Below are 24,942 nucleotides of genomic sequence, written 5' to 3'. Positions count from 1 at the left end.
ATCAATTTTTTGGCAGAAGGGGTAACTTGGAAATTGCATGGTCTGATAAATATCATAATCAAGAAGAGATTATTGGATTTATGTGATATATAAATTGCTTGTAGTTATTTTATTAAGAGTTAAAGTGCGATAGAATTTAATATTTTATTGTCGTTTGCATATTGTAGATTATGTTTGTTTGTATTTTTATACCCTGTATTTAGCTCTGGGAAGTCGGGGAGGGGAGGGGAGGGAAGAGTTGGGGAGGTTTGGGAAGGGGGGAGGGGGTTGGGAGGGGTTTTGTTTTTAAAAAATGTACTGTAAAAATTTTCAATAAAAAAAATATCATAATCAAGAAGAGATTATGGAGGAGACAAGCTGTTATGTGGCTATAAGCCTGCCCAGATATTTTTAAAGGAAAAAAGAAAACTGAGGGTTGAATGAAAAGTAATGCCTTTACCTCCATAATTTTAGTTTAATAGTGGTATTCTAATACATGAAACAGGAAAATATTTCAGGAAATGAGCTCTTTGCCTATATTTACTTCTTCACATAACCTCCACCATTCTCTACACACTTCTCCCAACAATGGACAAACTTCTTAAAGCCATCATGAAAGAACTCCACGCTTTGTCTCTTCAACCAGGTCCTGACAGTCCTTTCCAAATCTTCATTTGAGTCAAATAGATGCCCACAAACTATTTTTGGGAAAAGGTAGAAGTCAGATGGCATCAAGTCTGGAGTGTATGGCAGATGGGGTAAGACAATCTGATCCAAGTTCGCAATTGCCTCTTGGGTGGCTTGTGATGTGTGAAGCCTACTGTGGTCATGTTAGAGAAAAATTTCATTCTTGTGCTTCTGAACTCTACTTAATCATTGTTTCAAAGTTTTGAGTGTGACATTATAGTGCTCTGAGTTGATGGTGATGTCTGGTTCCAGGTAGTCAATGTGAATAATGCCATCTGCATCCCAAAAAACTAATCATGGGTTTTCTTGCCAAAGCCTAGTTTTTTTTAATTTTTCTTCCACAGGTGAAAGTTAGTGATGATATTTATGGACAGATGCTTCATTTCTGCATCATAATGATCAGCCTATTCTATGAAAAAATTCCTCAATTTCATTCTTATAGTATGGCAACGATTGCCAACAAATTTCAATTCTTGACAGTTTCATTTCTGCCATAAGCATGCTAGGAGCATCTTGTGCAATCTTTCTGATATTGAAGAGAAGAACATAAATAATATTTCTATGAAATGCTGAGCTTAGCAGCAAGATCCTTTCAAGTGATCCACCAATTGTCCTTAATCAGTTCATCAACATTTCTTGTGTGAAGCTCAGCCAATGCTGTAAGAAGTCTTCTACTTTATTGTTCATGGCACAAATCACCTCTTCCTGATTCACCATCTTTACATTTTTTGGCTAGTGCTCCCATCAGCAGTCATCACCATAAACAACCTATGTTTGGTGGTGAATTTCAAATAGACTCCTTCGACAGTCAAAAATTCAATCATGATGTGTTATTTAAAGTACCCTGATGAATATTCACTGCAGACTTCCTTTTCATAAACCTAGTAACAACACCTTTTCTAGTAGCAGCTTCATGCTAATTAAAGTGAGTGATGCTAAATAATGCATCAGAGCTTCTAGCATGTCAGTAACTATTGGTGACTTATACCCTGGAGGCATTGCTTTTCATTCTACCTTTGTAAACCCATCAGTGGTAAAATTTACTCTCCTATTCCCCTTTGGTTTATTTGGAAACATTTCTCTGAATATCTGTTAGAGACCTTCCATTTTCCATTCTAGCAGGATTTGAACTGGTTAATAATTAGATGGGTAACTAAAAAGATAGACTACATTGGAAATTTGAAAAAGATACTTTAAAGAACGTAGTGGCAAAGCACTTCTTTACTGTTGTCAGAAAAATGAAATATATGCAGAAGTCACCAGGAGTTAAACTTGAAGATTTATTCTTAATTAAATGCTGCTGTGATATTTTGTACAATATCAAGATCTGAACATCAGCAACATCACAAATTGTCGTCACTGTACTGTTATAAATATACTAAACAGTCTTTCTACATTTTATAGAATCCATGAAGTGAATCGGAATCAAAAACTGGTGGAACAAGATGTTAAAGTTGCTATTTTCACATTGATGGTAGAAATAAACAAAAAGGGAAAAGCTCTGCTGCATCAGCTTGAGGTAGATTTTATTCTCGCAAGGCACACTATTAAAGCGGTCTTTAGTGCAAAGTTTGTATTATGTATGACTAAAAAAATCTGGGTATATCGTATTTTATTACAATACTTAATAAATAATAACAAAATAATACATTCTGAAAGATTTCAGAATCAGTAGGTGAGGCTTTCTGGGAAAGCCAGCAGGGAAGGTTACATAAGCGGTGATCCTATCGTAGGCATGTCAAACTCGCGGCATCACGTGACATTGCACGATGTATGGCGACTTTTTCCCCCATTGCTGGCAATGGGGAGGGCGCGGTTTCGTTGTGATGCATCTGACCCGTAGGCCAGCAGTTTGACATACCTGTCCTATGGTGTTGCAGTTGGTCGTAAATGTGAGTCAGTTGCCAAGAATCCAGATCATGGTCATGAGATCACGGGTGCTCAGACAGCTGGAATTTTGAGCATGGCCATAACCATCATTTGTTCCGTGCCATCATAATTTTAAATGGTCTCCGAATAAATGGTCATAAGATGAGGACTACCTGTAATATCTTACATCTTTCCTCTGATAAATGGAATGTTATTTATAAAAACTTACAAAAAAAATGGGTAATCTTTACGGTATCCATATGTTTTGTTCAAATAAGCGATGTTCATTACATAATTCGATATATTTATTAAAAAAATGAATCCTCTTTGTGTTTAGCTAAATCTGAATATTTCCAGTTATTCCATTATATTCCACTTCCTAGTTTGCTGATTTTACTATTTGTCCCATCCTTCAAGTATTTTGTTGTTATTGTTTATTTATTTGTAGGTTATTGGGTTTTTTGCTTTAACTTCTTATAGCAAAAATATTTCCTTTAAAAATTCCTCATTCATGTGTTTATTATATTTATGTACTATTGAATCGGTGATTTAGCAGCAGGAAAAAACCCAATAAAGTTATAACATAAAACAATAATAATGCAATAAATTTAAGGTGCCAGCTATGATTTATATATTATTATTGCAGTAATAATTGCACCTTGAAAGCCCTATGGAAATGTTCTGCTTTAACTGCTTCCTAGCTGTATGACGAGGGGAGTGCCAACCAGGCCTTGGGGCAGAGAAGTAACTACAAAGATGTGCTAGCACAGAAGAATTATGTTGCAAGATTGGCAATTAAAAATTGGTTTGCTGTTAGAATAAGTGATAGCATCTTATTTGTAATAGTAAGTTTGTACTCAATATGCAGAGTAGAATTTAGAGCAAAACTGTTCCTAGGTCTCAATCTATGATCTTCTTTCCTAGCACCCCACACCCTCCATAGCTGAAGACAGTAGCAAAGTTCTGTATTTGAACAAGGTGCAGTGCTGAAGAAAATACATGTTTAATAGAACTTTTTGAACGATTCTTAACTTCAAGATCCATTCCTGATTCATCCCAGAAAGAAATCCAGGAGATTAAATAAGATTAGACAACTCTGTGCTATAATTGGGTACTCTGCTGCAAGGACTGTCTGACATTTAATTACCTCTGGAAAGGCTTTTTCAAAATTCATCCATCATTCAGTTGGAATTTTTTTAGCAGTCCTTTCTTTCCTTTCTCCTGGACTTTTCTTCCAATGGAATATTATCTTCACTCTGTTATTGTATTAGTCCTAAGTTTATATCAATTTTATACATATAACTGCAAAATTTTATCTAATATTTATCTTAATTACAGAGGAAGAAATAGTTTTGTTCAAATTTCAGTTGATTGTTTTCAACCCGTTACAGAGTGCTTTGTGCATGTTGTATAATTAGGGCTATGCAGGTTAGTCATTTCAGTTTTAATATAAAGCAAAATGAATATACTGTATTCTTTGAATCAAAGATTACCTAAGTATTAATATAATAAAGGATTTCAGTATTAATGATAAAATGTTTATATCAAGTTTCCGACGTATGGGCTTTTCAAGTGACTCTGAGGCATTGTTTACCTTAAAAGTCCTTTATTAGCCTAATACACTGGCAAATGCTTGCTCGAAAGAAGCTGGAATCTGAAATCTCCGCCCCTGGCACAATATATTAAAACACAATTCTCCACCTTTCTAATTTTGTCATTAATCATACTCTCCAATTAATTTAAAGAATGAGTTTCCCTTCCATTAGAAGACGCCAAAGCCTTATCTTCTTTAGGGAGAAAAATGTCATTGAAAAGTGCAATCCTACTCATTCCCCCTCCTAACCTTAAACTAAAACAATACACGTCTTAAAGCAATACACAAGTTTAACATATGAAACGGCTACTTCTTCATTTCTTGTCAAGCAATAACATTCAATGTTAGCAGCGTTGACATCCAGCCCCCCTTAGAGAAAGGACAGATCCTGTAATGTAAACAAAATACAAGTTAGCAACTGGCTTTTGGTTTGTTGGGTCAACTGTTGCTGGGGGCCCCCTCCTGGTTGTTGATTCACCGGCTGCCAGGGCCCCCACTGCTGTTGTTGTGTCTCCAGTGGCTGCTGGCCCCACTCTGGTTGCTGATTTAATGGCTGCCAGGACCCTCCCCTGCTGCTGGCCCCTCTGGTCCTGCTGTACGTTCAAGGGTTGCACATCTGGGTCCTGTTGCTGCCACCCTTGCTGTTGTCCTCACACCAGCTCCTGATCTCCAGGCTTCTGCACCACCCCCAGCTGTTGCAAGGCTTCTATTAGCTGGGGCAAGCTCAGAGGTTGTTGTCCTTTCATTTGTGGGGGCTCCCCAAACTCCCATTGCTGCAGAAGCCCCAGGCTGGGGTCCTCTGTCTCTGTGGATCTGGAGGGCTGGGCAAGGGACTCCTGGGTCTGGCGAGCAGTCTGATCTGCAGACAGGATTTTCCACTCACCCGAGTATTCAATCTCAGCTAGCCTGGCTGCTCCAAGGCCCCTGGAGTCTCTGCTGGGCTTAATCCACTCTCCTGGTTGTTTGGGTCTAGCTCCCAGCTGGGAGGATTGCTGAAACTCTTTCCTTGACGGCTTCTTTGCTGGCCCTTCCCCCACTGGGGTGGCTGCTGGTGCCGAGGAGCTGGCTTCAGGCAATTTTACTCCCTCCATTATGGGATCTTCCCCAACTCTTTGCCAGACTGCCTCCGAAGCTTGGAGACAGTGACAAGCTTGGAGACAGCAACGGGAGGTTGGGACTCCCTAATTAGTTCAAAAAGAAGTGTGGATTCCAGCTTGATGTCAAGTTTCCGACGTTTGGGCTTTTCAAGTGACTTAGAGGCATTGTTTACCTTAAAAGTCCTTTATTAGCCTAATACACCGGCAAATGCTTGCTCGAAGGAAGCTGGAATCTGAAATCTCTGCCCCTTGCACAATATTGTTGTTGTTAGCTGCGAAGTCGTGTCCGACCCATCGCGACCCTATGGACAACATTCCTCCAGGCCTTCCTGTCCTCTACCATCTTCTGGAGTCCATTTAAGCTCACGCCTACTGCTTCAGTGACTCCATCCAGCCACCTCATTCTCTGTCGTCCCCTTCTTCTATTGCCCTTGATCTTCCCCAGCATTAGGCTCTTCTCCAGGGAGTCCTTCCTTCTCATTAGGTGGCCAAAGTACTTGAGTTTTAGCTTCAGGATCTGGCCTTCTAAAGAGCAGTCAGGATTGATCTCCTCTAGGACTGACCGGTTTGATCGCCTTGCAGTCCAAGGGACTCGCAGTAGTCTTCTCCAGCACCACAGTTCAAAGGCCTCAATTCTTTGGCGCTCAGCCTTTCTTATGGTCCAACTTTCACTACCATACATTGCAACTGGAAAGACCATAGCCTTGACTATACGCACTTTTGTTGACAGGGTGATGTCTCTGCTTTTTAGTGTGCTGTCTAGATTTGCCATGGCTTTCCTCCCCAGGAGCAAGCGTCTTTTAATTTCTTGGCTACAGTCCCCATCTGCAGTGATCTTGGAGCCCAGGAAAATAAAATCTGTCACTACCTCCATTTCTTCCCCATCTATTTGCCAGGAATTGAGAGGGCCAGATGCCATGATCTTGGTTTTCTTAATGTTAAGTTTCAACCCAAGTTTTGCACTCTCCTTCTTCACCTGCAACAAGAGGCTCTTTAGTTCTTCTTCACTTTCTGCCATTAGAGTGGTATCATCTGCGTATCTTAGGTTGTTGATATTTCTTCCGGCAATCTTAATTCCAACTTTTGATTCATCTAGCCCTGCCTTTCTCATGATGTGCTCTGCATATAAGTTAAATAGGCAGGGTGACAGTATACAGCCTTGCCGGACTCCTTTCCCAATTTTGAACCAATCAGTGGTTCCGTGTCCAGTTCTCACTGTTGCTTCTTGACCCGCATATAGGTTTCTCAAGAGCCCAATAAGATGGTCTGGTACTCCCATCTCTTTAAGAACTTGCCACAGTTTGTTATGATCCACACAATCAAAGGCTTTAGCATAGTCAATGAAGCAGAAGTAGATGTTTTTCTGGAACTCCCTAGCTTTCTCCATGATCCAGCGTATGTTGGCAATTTGATCTCTAGTTCCTCTGCCTCTTCGAAATCCTGCCTGCACTTCTGGTAGTTCTCGATCCACATACTGCTGAAGTCTAGCTTGTAGGATTTTAAGCATAACTTTACTAGCATGAGAAATGAGTGCAATGGTGCGATAGTTTGAACATTCTTTGGCACTGCCTTTCTTAGGAATTGGAATGTAAACTGATCTTTTCCAATCCTGTGGCCACTGTTGAGTTTTCCAAATTTGCTGGCAAATTGAGTGTAGCACTTTTACTGCATTGTCTTTTAAGATTTTGAATAGCTCAGCTGGAATACTGTCACCTCCACTAGCTTTGTTGTTGCTCAGCTTTTCTAAGGCCCACTTCACTTCACATTCTAGGATGTCTGGCTCGAGGTCAGTGACCACCTCATTGTGATTATCAGGGACGTTAAGCTCATTCTTGTATAGTTCTTCTGTGTAATTTTGCCACCTCTTCTTAATCTCTTCTGCCTCTGTTAGGTCCCTGCCATTTTGGTCCTTTATCATGCCCATTTTTGCATTAAACGTTCCCTTCATTTCTCCAATTTTCTTGAAAAGATCTCTGGTCCTCCCTATTCTATTGTTTTCTTCTATTTCTTTGCACTGTTCATTTAAGAAGGCATTCTTATCTCTTCTAGCTATTCTCTGGAATTCTGCATTCAATTGGGTGTATCTTTCTTTTTCTCCCTTGCCTTTCGCTTCCCTCCTTTCCTCAGCTATTTGCAAAGCTTCCTCAGACAGCCATTTTGCTTTCTTGCATTTCTTTTTCTTTGGGATGGTTTTGGTTGCTACCTGTTGTACAATGTCACGAACCTCTGTCCATAGTTCTTCAGGCACTCTGTCTATCAGATCTAATTCCTTAAATCTATTTGTCACCTCTACTGTATATTCAACAGGGATATGATTTAATTCATACCTGACTGGCCTAGTGCTTTTCCCTACTTTCTTCAGTTTAAGCCTAAACTTTGCAAGGAGAAGCTCATGGTCTGAGCCACAGTCAGCTCCTGGTCTTGTTTTTACTGACTGTATAGAGCTTCTCCATCTTTGGCTGCAGAGCATATAGTCAATCTGATTTCTGTGTTGACCATCTGGTGATGTCCATGTGTAGAGCCGTCTCTTGGGTTGTTGGAAAAGAGTGTTTGCTATGACCATCGTATTCTCTTGACAGAATTCTATCAGCCTGTGCCCTGCTTCATTTTGCACTCCAAGGCCAAACTTGCCTGTTATTCCAGTTATCTTTTGGCTTCCTACTTTAGCATTCCAATCCCCCATGATGATAAGAACATCATTTTTTGGTGTTAGTTCTATAAGGTGCTGTAGTGCTTCATAGAACTGGTCAATTTCATCCTCTTCAGCACTGGTGGTTGGGGCATAGACTTGGACTACTGTGATATTGAATGGTTTGCCTTGGATTCGAACTGAGATCATTCTGTCATTTTGAGGATTGTATCCCAGTATTGCTTTTCCTACTCTTTTATTGACTATGAAGGCTACTCCATTTCTTCTGAAGGATTCTTGCCCACAGTAGTATACCTGATGGTCATCTGAATTAAATTCACCCATTCCTGTCCATTTTAGTTCGCTGATACCTAAGATGTCAATGTTCAGTCTTGTCATCTCTTGTTTGACCACGTCCAGTTTTCCTTGATTCATGGATCTTACATTCCAGGTTCCTATGGAGAAAAAATCTTTACAGCATCGGACTTTCCTTTCACCACCAGACACATCCACAGCTGAGCGTCCTTTCGGCTTTGGCCCAGTCGCTTCATTCTTTCTGGCGCTACTAGTACTAGCCCTCTGCTCTTCCCCAGTAGCATATTGGACGCCTTCCGACCTGAGGGGCTCATCTTCCAGCGTCATATCGTTTTGCCTTTTGGTACTGTCCATAGGGTTTTCATGGCAAAGATACTGGAGTGGGTTGCCATTTCCTTCTTCAGTGGATCACGTTTTGTCAGAACTCTCTGCTATGACCTGTCCGTCTTGGGTGGCCCTGCACGGCATAGCTCATAGCTTCATTGAATTACGCAAGCCCCTTCGCCACGACAAGGCAGTAATCCATGAAGGGGATTGCACAATATATTAAAACACAATTCTCCACCTTTCTAATGTTGTCATTAATCATATTCTCCAATTAATTTAAAGAATGAGTTTCCCTTCCGTTAGAAGACCGCCAAAGCCTCATCTTCTTCAGGGAGAAAAATGTCATTGAAAAGTGCAATCCTACTCATTTCCCCCTCCTAACCTTAAACTAAAACAATACACGTCTTAAAGCAATACACAAGTTTAACATATGAAACAGCTACTTCTTCATCTCTTGTCAAGCAATAACAGGCTGACTCTGGTCTACTCTCTTGAGGAGATGGAATGTGATATACACAAAAATAGAGTAATGACTTAGTGGTTTGATCTGCAGAAATCCAACAAAAATGATCATGACCTTATCTTTCTTTGTTGCAGTGTCTAGCCAAGGAACACCGAGCAAAACTTTTACAACAGCAGCAAGAAGTGTCAGGACTTTCTAAACAACTGGAACACGTTATGAACTTCTCTAAATGGGCAGTCTCCAGTGGGAGCAGCACAGCCTTATTGTATAGCAAACGCTTGGTATGGATAAATCGTTAGTTCACATTTGCAATCCTTAGCAATTTTTCAGGTTTTTCCAGCTCTTCTTTTCAGAGAGATATCTGCAGCACTATGGGAAAAAATAATTTATAATGGAAGCTCATATTTTTAAAATCGTAAATTCTGCCTTAAGTGTAACTTTTACATTAGAAGCACTGAAGTTTGAGGAAAATGCTATTCTGGAGAAATGTATAGAAAAAAACTATTTGAAATTTCAACTTTGTGAAATTGTTCACAGCACAAAAAGTGTTCATGTTGCTATCGTTGTGTTGAGGAGTATCATTTTCTTCTATTCTTGATATCCCATATATGAAATGGGGCTTCATTTGGAATACAATATACTGATATTTCCTGTTTTTTAATAACTTAGCTAACTTTTGAGGCAGTGGAAAAGAATAATGAAAATCAAAATCTGTGAAGAGGGCAAGGTTATTACAGTAGTTGTGATGTTTCAAGAAGGGACCAGGGGTGGCTTGGTGCGAACAAAGAGGCAAAGACCAGGTGCTCTCTCTAAGTTACACATTTATACAGCGCTGGACAAAAGTGGGTGCTCCCATAAGACTGGAACAACCCTGAATACAATTTCAAGCACGCATAGATAGGCTTCTTAGTTACATAACTGGAATTCTCCTTACAAGAGATAAGGTACACAAGTACTTGTGCACACAACTTGTGGTTATGTTCAGCTGTACTGTAAGCTTGTGATTACATTATCAAAGTCTCCACAACTATGCTGCACTAGTGAGACCACACTTGGAAAACTGTCCAGTTCTGATCACCATTATTCAGAAAAGATGCTGAAACCCTAGAGAGAGTGCAGAGAAGAGCAACAAAGATGATAAGGAGTTTCAAGACTAAATCATACAATAATTGGCTAAGAAAATTATGTAATGAAGAAAATGGGAGACATGATAGCAGTCTTACTTGAAAGAAATGACTTTCCCTTTCATCACTACAAATATAAAAGTATTAGTAACTTGTCGCTGTCTTAAAATACAACAGAGGATCTCTTCATCCTATATCACATCTCTTACTTATAAGCCAATCTTACCTAGTCAGCAAAAATCTACCAAAGCTTACCAGAGATAACAAATCTACTTTAACCTTGATCAAATAATCCAATTTTATCTTCCTTTCTTTAACTTTTAAGAAACTTGATTTTTTTTAATCCCTTCAAATAATGTCCTTTTCATTTTTTCTTTGTGCTGACTGGAGAATTCTGGGTGCTGAGGTCCACACGTCTTAAAGTTGCCAAGTTTGAAAAAACTGTTCTATATTAACACTCCTTAAATCCTCTTTCATTCATTCTACTAGGAGATTATACTGTCTTCTAATGATTTTCTTACATGTTTCCTATTTTTTCTTCCTACAGTTCTTCTGCTTTCACTCCAGTTTCCTGACTTCCTTTGTTTCATTCCTTTCTTCCATTATATCCGTTGTTCCCCAAGATCCTCTCTTGACACTCTGGCATATGGGCCTATCCCACACTCAGAGCTTTTAGTTCACTATGTGATCATAAATAATTAAGATATACTTTTAGATCCATTACCATGTGTGAATTTGTTTTAATTTATTTGGGGGGGGGGTTATATACTGCTCCAATCCAGTAGAGCTTTGAGCATCATGACCTATGCTTAAATGAGATTTTTAAAGCAAACAGGTCTGTTTCAGAGCAATTATTCATCCAAACAACCACCATTGTCATTAATTCTTGACTCCAAATTAGACTTCTATACTTGCCTTCTCACTCATCCATTTGTGTCTTCTAACAGAATGATATTTACTGCATCACATTCATTCAGAATGTTGTAGTTTTCCCCCCCAAAATACATTCCTCATATTTTCATGATCACAGTTCTGGTGTGCATGAAAATAGGAGCCAATGGATTCATATTTTTGTAAACACCACGAACAATCTAGATGACTCAGCCTTTATATTAATCATTCATAATTTTAAAACTAAACTTTCATTTCCCCTCTCTGTATTCTTAAGCTGCACTGCATAAAATCAGATCACCATTTAATCAGATTGGCTACATCTTTCTCTTAGTTTTACAAATGCCTAGTAGAGTTGTTGGGAATCAGAGTGTGTCTAAAAATTTAACAAATAAATAAAATATCTTTTTTTCATTCATTCAGGCTTTTTACTTTATGTTCCTGTTAACATTCCAAATTGTAGTTTTTCATATTCCTTGATTGTCAACAGATGGTCCCGTGAAAATTACTAGGACATTTAATGTAAACTGATCAATGGGCTGTTGCCCATATGTCACCAGTTATGAGTCATGTGTAATGTTCTGTCACACTAAAAGATAGTTTCATATTAATGTAGTCTTCTTCTTTTTCTAGATTACATACCGATTACGATACCTCCTTAGGGCAAGGTGTGATGCCTTACCAGTATCTAATACTACCATTCAGTTTCACTGTGATCCTAGTTTCTGGGCCCAAAATATTTTCAACTTAGGTATGATGAACTCCATTTGGTTTTGTTAATAAAAACTTGATATTACTTGATATGTTTACCACATTAAATAATTGTATTTTATTTTAAGTACTTTTTGAAATAAATAGAATATACATTTTATTGAACTATATACCATCTCTGAGTAATGATACACACTTTTCATTTTGGTTTACCTTCCATTCTATCTCTAGCATGGGGAATCCTATGGGAAGATAAAACTTTATGTGGCAGTGTGCAGTGTATGTTCTGGTACACTCATCTTGTTTTGCTCTATTTGCAGGTGATGCAATGTCTCAGTTGGGTATAGGTTATATTTATATTTAGTGTATCAGTCACTTACAGCAGAGTTTCCCAACCTTTTCACCTTTGCAGATGGGGATGGTGGAGAGGGGACGGTTCCACATGGGGGGCAAGCACACCCAGCTCCTTTTGCGCAAGCTGCAGGTATGTGCACCTGCTGCAAGCGCAAATAGCACATGTTCACATGCTACTTGCACAAGTGAGGATACACATTCATCCACTACTTCTGTGACCTGGTTCCGAAAGGCTCAAGGCCGGGTAATGGGCTGTGGGTTGGGGACCCCTGACTTACAACTATGTATCCAAAAGTGTATAACTTTGTTAATTGAAGTGACATTATATAGGAAAGTTGTTAATTTAATAGTGTGCTATATTAATTGGAAGTTTGCCAAATATATACAGGTAGTCCTCAACTTGTGACCAAAATAGAGTTCAAAATTTCTGTTGCTATGTGGGACAGTTAAGTGAATTTTGCCCCATTTTATGATTTTATTGCCACAGTTGTTAAGTGAAGCAGTGCAGTTAAGTTAGTAACACAGTTGGTAAGTGAATCTCGCTTCCCCATTGACTTTGTCAAATAATCACATGAACCTGGGACACTGCAACCATCATAAATATGAGTCATTTGCTAAGCATCTGAATTTTGATCAGTGACCATGATGCTGCTGCAATGGTCGTAAGTATGAAAAATGGACATAGTCACTTTTTTCAGTGCTGTTGTAACTTCAAACATTGGCTGAATGAACTGTTGTAAGTCGAGGACTACCTGTATTTGGCAGTTTGTAAATACCCGGCCAATACCTTAATGCATTTATATTGTTTCAGGCAATTAAATAAAAACACGTCTAATAAAGTAGTTCTAGATTAACAATGTTTAGCACAGAGGGGTCTCAATGACTGATGCCAGAAAGGTTATCTATTATTTGTGATAGAGCTATCCTCAGTCAAATTGTAATTTATAAATATAATTATCTTTATTTAGGTTCTTTGGTAATTGAAGATAGTGAAATCCCACCACATATGCCTAAAAGCCCCGTGAGGGAACCAAACATACAGCCACAAAGTGGGTTACCTTCAAATCAACTATCCAAGTTCCCAACGCAGATCAGTTTAGCTCAACTTCGACTTCAGCACATGCAGCAACAGGTGCTTGCTCAGAGGCAGCAGGCACAGCGGAGGGCAGGTCCTGTGGGGCTCCCAGACCCTAGAACTGCAGGGCCTATGCACCAGACTCCCCCTCCACCACCACCTCCCCCTCCTCAGGTAAGTTACAGCAAGTCCAGAGTAGAAGACAGCTATTTCTACTTTATTTGGAGGAAAAGATAAAGTTAGCAAGGTAGTATCAAAAACATTATTACACAGATTAGTATTTTGTGCATTGTACCACACTATAACTGTCAGCATTATTATTATTCTAGGAGCTCAGGGGCTGCTCTAACATTCCTAACATTAATAGGTTTAAGCCACTCCCTTTTCAGACTTCTATATATCTTTCCCCCTTTAAACAGGCTGTGAAACTTAACTTTTTCAGGCTACACTGTTTATGTTGGAAATGAATACCACCCCCAAAATGATGTATCTTTTATAATTTCTTTAGCAAACATTTAGGAAAAGATCTGTTATAACTAATGACCTATTAGTTAAGAAAGGTTGGTTGTTGTTTTTTTTTTTTTTTTTTTTTTTTTGTATTTCAGCAGCCACCTCCACGTTTGGTAAACTTTCAGAATCACAATTTCAAATCCTTTGGATCAATTCCTCTGGCTCAGTCAGTGAGGTTTCCTCAAAATCAAAGCATACCACATTCATCTGTAAAGCCATCTCCACTACAGATGGCAATTTTGGCACAGCAAGCCATTAAACAGGTACATTCTGCATGTGATGCGTAATAGTATATCAAGAACTTTAAATATGTTATAAAATCTATTTTGCTATCTAGAGGAAAGGTAAATTAGCTCAATAGTTTTATTATTGGAAAGGAGGCACATTTTTGTTTGTTGGCTTGCTTATATATTGTTCATTTGGAATAATTTTTGCACTTTCAGAGCTACTTGTATCAACTTTAATATTAATAGTTAAGCAGAGTTCTATCAATCCTTATCTGCAATGTTCCATGCAGCTTTAATATCTCCTGTACATGGATTATGAAATAAATTACTTTCCTCTTTTTTCTAGTGGCAGATCCACAGTGGTCAAGTTTTGTCTACTTCCTCGAGTGCTAGCAGTACAACATCAACTCCCTCTAGTCCCTGTGCTGCTGGAAATGATGGGAAGACTTTTGTTCCATCTATGATTGATCTGAATTCAACAATGAGTAGTTCCTGTACCTTGCCTTCTTTACCAGATGTGAGATAGTGCTATATTTCTTGACTTTTTTGAAAGGTTTATTATTCCAGCATGCTTTATTATTCTAAAACAAAACTTGATGGAGTTATGCCATATAGTTTGGGATTAAAGTATACCTAGTGCATAAAGAAGTGTCTTCTTTTTAGAGCGCATTCTAGAAGTGCCTTTTTAATATCTAATCCTTTTTAGTGATATTAATGATCAAGTTCCTGTGTGTTTAGGTTCTTAATGACTTTTCCAGCGAGTTAAGAGCTAGCATCTGTATAGCTTTTCTGTATGTCTTCTTGTCTCAAACATCCCTAAGTTTCAACACAAGGCTATTTACTATGCTATTAGAGGAAACTATAATTACTTTTTGTTGAAAAGTAGTGAGATAATGTTTTCCTATCTAGAATCCTTACCATTTATTATTATATTAAGATTGACTGTTCAGGAAGTGTTCCATTGGAAAGTATTGGGAAGAGAGAGCCATTTGCAGAGCACACCCAAACTAAACAATCTTCACGCAAAACTGTGCAGTCTCCTAACTCTTCGGTTCCATCTCCTGGACTTTCTGGTATGACAGCTATTAATTATCATTTTAAAAACTCTTATTATTATACTGTTAGAAACAAGATCTAAAGCATTGGGAAAGAGAACATGAGTGAAATACCTAATCACATGGAAAGAATATGGCTGATATAGAAATACTCTTGCTGGTTGCCAAATAGCTATAGTGAAAGGAAAGTTATAGAAAGATTTGTAAAGCTCCTTTTAAAAGACAGTATAGTAATAATAGAAGAGAAGATAAAGAATTTTAACCATACATAGAATTAAATGAATATTAAAAAGTAGAGATTCTTAGCTTAAGTAGTAAACCAGAACTAAAATGGAGAGGATTATGTCAGTGATGAAAGCAATGCTGATTATATTTTTAAAAAAGATATTAGCAGCTAGAGAATGAAAAAAAATGAAAGTCTTTGAAAAAAATGAAACAGTCCATCTCAGCCACTGGAAGTTTTTGTTTTTTGAAACTCAGAAGAATAGATGTTTGTTTTTGTTTCTCAGTTTTAAGGAAAAAACAATGCTGTAGAATTTTACAAAATCAGATTTGACATAAAGCATGAATGAGGCCTTGAGAGAAAATATTTCTCACTCCTGTTTAGAAATTCACTTTCATTTTTTAAGCAGGAAAACTAGGCACAAATATCAGCCTCCCACTCTTCATATTTCACATTTTTCCACTATTATAGGATAGATTTGTCAATTTGTATAGCCACCCATCTCACAAATGAGTGACATGGGGTGGCATAACAGAATAGATAATTTACTAATATTTAAAGCGCAGTTCAATATGTATTTCAAATATTAATAGGTTATATGCCAGGATTTCTTTCTAGTCTAATGATTTTTCCCCTTATGATTTAGGGTTAGTTACTGTTTCTGGTGTCCATCTTCCAATGCGTTCACCCAGTGCCTCTAGCGTAGGAAGTCGAAGCAGGTAAGCAGACCATGTTAGTAAAAACTGATTCTGGTAAAAAAAAGTTGTATGGATTAGCACAGTGGGGCTTTATTTTCAAGAATTCTCTAACCATGAAACAAGAACACCCATCAATAGCCCAGCAATATATATTAAGCGGGTAGGGATAAGGTAAAACATACAAAATATAATTTTTACAAAGAAGATACATCATATGAAGACAAATTTTATATTGATTCTGCAGAAAATGAGAAATGTAAGTACTGTTAATTTAAAAGAGCTTAGATGATACTCTTTGGAAAGGTCAGTTTTTAAGTATTTAAAAATTAGGGCTTAAAAAAAATATTTTACCTAGATGAAGAAAAAATATATAGAGACAACTATGGAATATGTTACATTTTTTATCATCTTGCTATGATAATTCACCTATTTTAATTTAGTAATTGAAATGTATTCAGTGTAGTTGACGTGTGCAAAAATGTTTAATGTTTTTTTAAAATATAAAATTTTAGTCAGTACTAAATTCATCAGGCTTTGTGTTAAACCATGAACTTTATAGAAAAATTATGGCACAGATTAATTTTCCCCACCTTATGCAAGCAATAATTTCTGAAAGCGTTGTGCTCTGATTCAAATAATGCAAAACCTGTTTTAGTAATCTTTCCTTATTTTTTCTGTATGCTTCATTTATAGCTCTACTTCTTCTGCCAAACCATCAGGTGCAGATTCAACCCAGAGAGTCCCTGTGGTCATGTTAGAGCCTATCAGAATAAAACAAGAGTCTGGTGTGCCAAGTGAGAACTATGATTTCCCAGTTGTCATAGTGAAGCAGGAAACAGTTAAAGAATCCCGTAATCAAAATGTAATCAAAATTATGATAAATAGTCTTAAATACAAAAGGGTACTAACTTGTTTTTATAAATTAGTTGAGTTACAATATTTCTGCTGAAGAAATCTTAGAAAGAAATCTAACAGGTTCATTTTCAAGTTGGGAATTAAAACCACAGGCAGTTGATCGAATCAGGAGTGAACGAGTGTGCAGTATCAATCAATCAGTCAATTTTATTTATGGCCAAAAGGCCCAAAAGCCATTAGAGGCAGGTACGATGAGCCTTTCCCTGCAAGCCTTTTATATAGGAAAACCTTACCTTTGTTCCTCAAAAATACACAAAATCATGCCCTGTGGAGATTCCAAAAAAAGTGCATTTAGTAATTGTCTGAGAAATAGTGCTTTGTAGACATGGACCCTGCTCAATCGTGATTTAAACATTTGTTCATCAAAATCTCTGAGAACAGTAGCTTTTTTCTTATTTTAGCCAAAAGATCTCAGGTTTAGATCAGACAGGGCAGAATATTCACCCAATTACATTCATGTTTCCCATTGCATTTGAGGAAGGAAGACTATGTGGTAGGAGGAGCTAATTTCCTTTCCACAGAAGCATTTTATGATGAGAAACGTTTAATGAAGTCTTGGTAGCTTTTTAAAAATCTGACCTATAAATGTTCAAATCTTTGATATAACATACCCTTGATAAGGGCATATCCAGCTCAATCAACTGGCTAAATAATATGTATAATTTGTCAAAGAGGCATGATTCTCTGTGTATATATTAACGTGTGCAAAAAAGATGCTTCATTTTGCTGAAATTAGGCATTATTTTTTGTTTAAAGTCCAGGTTTCCAAGAGCCATTCTTTCTTCCGTGTTACTGAATAGCAGCCACTCCTCTGAAGCCTCAGTGTTGAGAACAGAAGCACCAGACAGTACAGGTGACCAACCATCCAATGGCAAGGCAGCATGGATAGGATCGCCACATGGGGGAGATGGCAGAAAAGATGATGATCCTAATGAAGACTGGTGTGCAGTATGTCAGAATGGAGGAGAACTTTTGTGTTGTGATAAATGTCCCAAAGTGTTCCACCTTTCATGTCATGTTCCTACACTCAGGAATTTTCCAAGGTAAAGTCTAAAGATAGCTCTTCTATGGCATAAACTCAAACATTATTTAAATGATTGCATCTGATTTTAAAGCTAAACTGGAACCAGCAGTGTTGAGGTTTAGTCTATGAATGTATAAAACAAGATACCACTGTGGAATGTGTAGTTTAGCTCCTGTTCACATTTATGTAGGCTGATAAATACATCTGGATGCAGCAGCTGTATTTGTTCCAATTTTAAAGTATAACAAATAAATCTAGAATAGTGGCTTGTGTTTTTTCTGTTACAGAATGCTGCTTAAAAATCAACTATCTCAATTTTTTTCCAGCTTCAGATATTATACAACTAAATAATAGACTTTAAGTAGGTATATAAAGAAAAAAAATCTCTTTTGAGTTGGTTATATATCTGTTGGATCTGTACTTTCCATTTAATGCTGTTAATTAAGAGCTATAAGTTAGTTGCCATATTAAATCCCAAAGGTACCCATGGTAATGTTTCTGATGTTTTCTTTCAACAATGTGGGCATGCAAGTGTGATAGATGGTATAAAATTGTGATAAATAAATAAGGGCAGCAATTGTAATACTCACTGATAACCAATATTTTGTTTTTTTGTTGTCTGAGGATTACTAAGAAAATAATTTTATCAAAGCTAGTTGGGAATGGCCCTTGCCAGCTTTTTCTACCATCTAGATAGCTCTCTCTCCTGATTTGAAGAGAGAAAACTATATTCACACAGGACTCTTGCAGCAAAGCTATGAAGTATTGTAGTTTGGGGGGGGTGGGGGGGGAGGAGGTGGCGGCAGGGAAGAACATTCTATTCTATCTATCTTTTTCCCATAAACCAGTATCAAATTTATGAAGTAATCATTTAGGAAACAGGTCAGTCTGACCTTTTGTGTCTTTCAGTTTCATTTGGAGAAGAATTTTAATGTTTGAACAATTTGATTCCACTCAAAAGTAACTGTACCTATTTTAAAGATAACTATTTTAATACCTACCATCTTTGTGGTTGGGGATTCTCTTTCTGATTTACAGAAACTCAACATTGAACGAAGTAATTGGCTTCATTGTAACCACTGCGTTAACTTTTAACATTTATTGTAAGAGATAGGTGAAAGAATTATCTTGCAAACATTCTGAATGCAAAAATGTGAGGCTTATGTCAATCTTTTTTCATTTTTTTTCCTCAGTGGTGAATGGATTTGCACATTCTGCCGTGATTTATCTAAACCTGAAGTAGAATATGATTGTGGTGTCTCAACCCATGTTTCTGAAGAAAAAAGAAAACTGGAAGGCAGTCCGGGTTTGACACCAATAGATCAGAGGGTAATTTCATTGTACTGTGTTCATTCTACAAACTAGTTCTGAAAAAAGTGCAAGATAATAAAAATAATGAATTACCGGTAATTAATGTTGAGAATCTGAGACAAAAATACAGATAGTAATAGAAATAGCACTTAGACTTATATATCGCTTCATAATACTTTACAGCCCTCTCTAAGCAGTTTACAGAGTCAGCATATTGCCCCCAACAATCTGGGTCCCCATTTTATCAATCTTGGAAGGACTGAGTCAACCTTGACCCGGTTAAGATCAAACTCCAGACTGTGGGCATAGTTAGCCTACAATACTGCATTCTAACCACTGCGCCACAGGCTCAACTCTTCTGATTTTCTATTACCATGTACATTTCAAACATTAGAACTTTATTAACTATTATAGAGTACTGTTGTGATAATTTTCATGTTATCCATTTAAGCATTATTTTAATAGCTATATTTGGATAAATTAAATATGTACCAATTTAGACTACTCAGCACTTATAATCAGCAGTGCGTGTCTGGAATATTATGTTAATGTAAACTTGAGTTTCCTTTATTTCAGAAATGGTTCATAAATATACTATCAATATACAAATAACGAATGGGTATGAGATATGGAATATTTAACTTGGTATATCTAATCCTTCATAGTTATGAAATATGCCCTTTATCAATGAAATATCTGTTATCTCAGAAGTTCAAATGATATATTTCACATTTGTGAATATTAAGTTAAAAATATTGGTAGAAAAAAATCCATCAATTTGAGCAATTCATTATTACGTTAAAGATTGCATACTTACATAGTTTACATTGCTGTAGTAAACTTTCAAGCTGATGTTCCAAATAATTTTAGCTATTTCTGTCCCAATATATAGAAATGTGAAAGATTACTTTTGTACCTTTACTGCCATGAAATGAGCCTTGCTTTTCAAGATCCAGTGCCTCCCACGGTAGGTTATTAATTTTATTACTTATCACTGATATTTGTTTGTATCCATGATTAGCTAAACAAGAAGACTTCTGTATTGTGCTTAAAAGTACACTGACTCCCTTCTATATTATTGGGTCTTCTCCTTTAATTATAATCTTTAGTTCTTTCCAGTTGCTTCTAGTATTGGCCTTCAAGGTCTCCCTTACCATGTTTTTCTCCAATCCATAACATTTTGCCAAGCAAATAATTTTCAGTCAATCTGGACCCTTAGTCCATTTAAAAACTCCAAAATTAATGTTTCACTCACTCTTTTGTAGTTAATTTCCAAATTTAAATTCTTAAACTTACATGAAACTTTTTTTCCTGAGGATTGAAGGAAAATCACCCAGTAATAAAACTTACTATGTAAAAAGTTTTTGGACATTAAGGTTTGTGCTGGTTAAGATTGAATGATGACACTTTATTGTTTGCTAATAGATAAAAGTATAAAAGAGCAGAAGTTTCACCTTTAAGTCCCATTAAAAAGAGCTCCAGCTGATTTTGAAACTTTTTTTTATTTCTTCCTGATAGTTAACAGAAAATGTAGCAGGAACCACATTCCTCTTAAATATTGCAGCTGTGCAGTTTTAGCAAAATCGTATGCTTTGGAAAAGCTTCTCTTGTCTGCAACCTCCTTAGTAAAATCAGGATAATAGGTACTATATTCTTTTTATAACCCCACTACACCTGGGATTTTTTTTAAATTTTTGAATAGTTCTATACAGAATGTCATTTTTATATATACAGTTATATACAGAAATTGAACAGTAGCAATATTTAAACTGGTACTCCAGTCCCTGATCTTTTTACAAGGGGATTTTATACAAACATTCAATTCCAATTAAAAATTCAGCAGGCAGAGAAAGAAGATTTCCATAAATTCTATACTGCAAGTTGATTAGGCATATTCTCTGTGTCAATTATATGCAGATTTTTCCTACATAATTGAAACTCCAGGAAAGTAATATGATTATTCAGAACATTGTGACTAACACAGTTTGTCATCTTCCGGTCTTTCCATTGACCCCTTGGGCTGGGACTTCCTCAGTCTGTTTAAAAAAATTGTTAGGCTCTGTAGTAACTGTTTAAGACAAGAGAGTCTCTTTTGGCTTCATAAGTCATCAGGATGTCTTCCTCTGCTGCTTTTGATAGAGATTGGGTGTGTGTGTGTGATACAGCTGTAGTTCACTAAGCTTTCTTGGTTCTAGCTGGCATATTTAGAATTAAAGAATCAGCTATAGCGGAACATTACAATAAATATTCTTAATTTACCAGTTTGATAAAATACTGCCATGTAACATAGGGTTTCAGGCTACTTAAAGAAAAAAAGGAACAAGAAGATAAATCAGCTAACATTATTAGCCCCAACCAGAAATCCATGGTGCTATCAGCCTTGAAGGTGGTGGCAGCAACACACCCCTAGCCATTGCTTGACCTGGCAGTTTTAGATAACTATTAGCCAGTCTCTAGTCTTCCTTTTGGGAGGATAGTTATGGAGAGATGGTGGAGCTGCCATGGCAAGGACTTGGAGAAAATAGATTATCAGGACTCAGACTAGATATAGAAGTATGGAATAGAATTTATATTTATTGCTCTTGTGGATGATCTGTGGCAGGATTGGAATAGGGAAAATATAACCTTCCTGGTCCAGCTTGATTTTGATACCATCAGTCATAGTATCTTCCTGGAGCACTGGCAAGGAGTGGCTTTTAAACCTAATAAAATAAATAAACAAATACATGTATAATCATCCGCAATACAGCTTGCTATTTGTTTTAGAACTATTACAGCTGAAAATATATTTTTCCCATTTCTTTTCATTGATGACGTAACAATAAATTTCTGTATGCCTAACAGCCATCTGGCTTAATATCTGCAATCTAACTTTTTTTTAATTCCAAAACAACAGAAAAACAAACCCAAACTAAACTTCTGAAATATTGATTTATTTCTTTTTAGGTGCCTGACTACTATAAAATAATTAAGAAGCCAATGGATTTGTCAACAATAAAGAATAGATTGCAAGCACATCACACAATATATACAAAGCCAGAAGATGTTATAGCTGATTTCAGGCTGATATTTCAAAATTGTGCTGAATTTAATGAGGTAAAAAAATAATACATGCTTATACATATGTTAAGATAACATAATTGTTAACTGGTATCGTGTAAGGGAGGGAAGATGACAGGTGGGCCACCTCTTGGACAATAGTGATGGCAGCAACACTGTACCAAAATCACCACCCCAAAGAAAGATTTGTGGCCAGAATGTAAATACCAACCTTCCATCCTATGATTCAGCTAGGATTTCTGCCATACCAAGGAGTCTAATTTTGAGTACCATGATAGTTTACAGAGCCATGTAATTATACAGTATCATACATCAGTTCTCTTAACAAAAAATAATAGAATATGTGTAATTACAAATTAAACTAATAATGTAACTTGTATTTGCCATTTCAGTACAGGTAATCCTCAACTTATAACCATTCATTTAGTGACCCTTTGAAGCTACAAGGACAAAAGTAACTTATAACCGTTTTTCACATTTATGATTGTCGCAACATCCCCATGGTCATGCGATCAAAGTTTGGATGCTTGGCAACTGGTTCATATTTATAACAGTTGCAGTATCCAGGGGTCATGTGATCACCTTTTGTGACCTGATAAGCAAAGTCAATGGGAAAGCCAGATTCACTTATCAGCCATGTTACTAATTTAATAACTGCAGTGATTCACTTAACAGCTGTGACAAGAAAGGTCATAAAATATGGCAAAACCACTTAACAGCTGTCTCGCTAGAAATTTTAATTGTGGTTGTAAATTGAGGGCTACCTGTACTATAAATACTGTAATGAAAGTTACAACATACCTGAAATTCTACAGAAGTGTTGACAAACTTGAAATTTATTTATCTGTTTCCAAAATAAGAATTCAAAAACATTTCTAGCAATATTTTACGTAGTTCATTCAGAAAAATATTATTCTAACAGTATTAATATGTTTAATTTCTCCAACAGCCTGATTCTGAAGTAGCTGATGCTGGAATGAAACTAAGTTCTTATTTTGAGGAACTTCTGATGAACCTTTTTTCAGATAGAAAATTCTCTGTTCAGCCTTATTGCCATTCTGATAAAAATAGTCCATCCCCAACAGATGACTCAGATGATGAATTTGTGCAACCCCGGAAAAAACGCCTCAAATGGGAAGAGCACCATTTTTTTAAGTAAGCTGCTTATATGTACTCTTAAGCATTTTTTACTTAAATATTTATCAATTTTTCATTTTCTTAAAATAATTTTTGACATTGATTTCTACATATAAGAACACTTACTGGAAGTAATGCCTTCCCCTGTTGGTATATATCTACCATGCTTATTTACCTCCCAGTGTGTTTTGGGAGGTAAAAAATTAAAAACAATTAATTAGAATTGGAAATTACTATTTCAACAAAATGGGGGAAGAAAAGCACATGGTTTGCTATTGTCCTAAGTTCCTGAGAAGTACAATGAAACTGTAGTTTCCCCATGTAATGACTTGTGCCCTAAAATCTAAAGCGTGGGCAGATGAATTAAAATTCTTTGAAAATCTATGCCTTTGTGTGTCTTTGTGTGATCATATGAAGAGAAATCTTAATGTACCGTATTTTCCGGCGTATAAGACGACTTTTTAACCCATGAAAATCTTCTCAAAAGTTGGGGTCGTCTTATACGCCAGGTCGTCTTGTTGTTGTTGTTGTTAGTTGCGAAGTCGTGTCCGACCCATCGCGACCCTATGGACAATGTTCCTCCAGGCCTTCCTGTCCTCTACCATCTTCTGGAGTCCATCTAAGCTCACGCCTACTGCTTCAGTGACTCCATCCAGCCACCTCATTCTCTGTCGTCCCCTTCTTCTATTGCCCTCAATCTTTCCCAGCATTAGGCTCTTCTCCAGTGAGTCCTTCCTTCTCATTAGGTGGCCAAAGTATTTGAGTTTTAGCTTCAGGATCTGGCCTTCTAAAGAGCAGTCAGGGTTGATCTCCTCTAGGACTGACCGGTTTGATCGCCTTGCAGTCCAAGGAACTCGCAGGAGTCTTCTCCAGCACCATAGTTCAAAGGCTTCAATTCTTTGGCGCTCAGCCTTTCTTATGGTCCAGCTTTCACTGCCATACATTGCAACTGGGAAGACCATAGCCTTGACTATACGGATTTTTGTTGACAGGGTGATGTCTCTGCTTTTTAGTGTGCTGTCTAGATTTGCCATGGCTTTCCTCCCAAGGAGCAAGCGTCTTTTAATTTCTTGGCTACAGTCCCCATCTGCAGTGATCTTGGAGCCAAGGAAAATAAAATCTGTCACTACCTCCATTTCTTCCCCATCTATTTGCCAGGAATTGAGAGGGCCAGATGCCATGATCTTGGTTTTCTTAATGTTTAGTTTCAACCCAAGTTTTGCACTCTCCTTCTTCACCCGCAACACCAGGCTCTTTAGTTCTTCTTCACTTTCTGCCATTAGAGTGGTATCATCTGCATATCTTAGGTTGTTGATGTTTCTTCCGGCAATCTTAATTCCAACTTTTGATTCATCTAGCCCTGCCTTTCTCATGATGTGCTCTGCATATAAGTTAAATAGGCAAGGCGACAGTATACAGCCTTGCCGGACTCCTTTCCCAATTTTGAACCAATCAGTGGTTCCGTGTCCAGTTCTCACTGTTGCTTCTTGGCCCGCATATAGGTTTCTCAAGAGACAAATAAGATGGTCTGGTATGCCCATCTCTTTAAGGACTTGCCACAGTTTGTTATGATCCACACAATCAAAGGCTTTAGCATAGTCAATGAAGCAGAAGTAGATGTTTTTCTGGAACTCTCTAGCTTTCTCCATGATCCAGCGTATGTTAGC

General features: G+C 37.2%; 1 protein-coding gene across 2 annotated transcripts in view; it reads left to right on the top strand.

Annotated features, from left to right (window-relative positions):
* TRIM24 (tripartite motif containing 24) overlaps positions 1-23,653 on the top strand; it is a 59,944-nt gene extending 36,291 nt beyond the window's left edge. The window contains exons 6-19 of one of the 2 annotated variants that reach the window (XR_014492897.1): positions 2,071-2,185; positions 9,095-9,241; positions 11,609-11,726; positions 13,009-13,289; positions 13,721-13,888; positions 14,199-14,369; positions 14,790-14,925; positions 15,777-15,849; positions 16,522-16,690; positions 17,500-17,786; positions 18,961-19,096; positions 19,971-20,045; positions 20,597-20,721; positions 22,025-22,161. Coding sequence is in view for 1 of the 2 variants with exons in the window: in XM_083366041.1 (XP_083222167.1) it covers positions 2,071-2,185; positions 9,095-9,241; positions 11,609-11,726; positions 13,009-13,289; positions 13,721-13,888; positions 14,199-14,369; positions 14,790-14,925; positions 15,777-15,849; positions 16,522-16,690; positions 17,500-17,786; positions 18,961-19,096; positions 19,971-20,045; positions 22,025-22,174; positions 23,088-23,297 (2,236 nt within the window). In the remaining variant the exon portion in view is untranslated. Of the gene's footprint in view, positions 1-2,070; positions 2,186-9,094; positions 9,242-11,608; positions 11,727-13,008; positions 13,290-13,720; positions 13,889-14,198; positions 14,370-14,789; positions 14,926-15,776; positions 15,850-16,521; positions 16,691-17,499; positions 17,787-18,960; positions 19,097-19,970; positions 20,046-20,596; positions 20,722-22,024; positions 22,175-23,087 lie in introns of those variants that run through there. The other variant, XM_083366041.1, reaches the window with a different exon arrangement.
* The last annotated feature ends 1,289 nt before the right edge of the window (positions 23,654-24,942 follow it).

This window comes from Vipera ursinii, assembly GCF_947247035.1.
Source record: "Vipera ursinii genome assembly, chromosome: 6".
Classification (NCBI taxonomy): Eukaryota; Metazoa; Chordata; class Lepidosauria; order Squamata; family Viperidae; genus Vipera; species Vipera ursinii.
The sequence above is the reverse complement of the archived record's forward strand: the minus strand, read 5'-3'. Positions and strand labels throughout refer to the sequence as shown.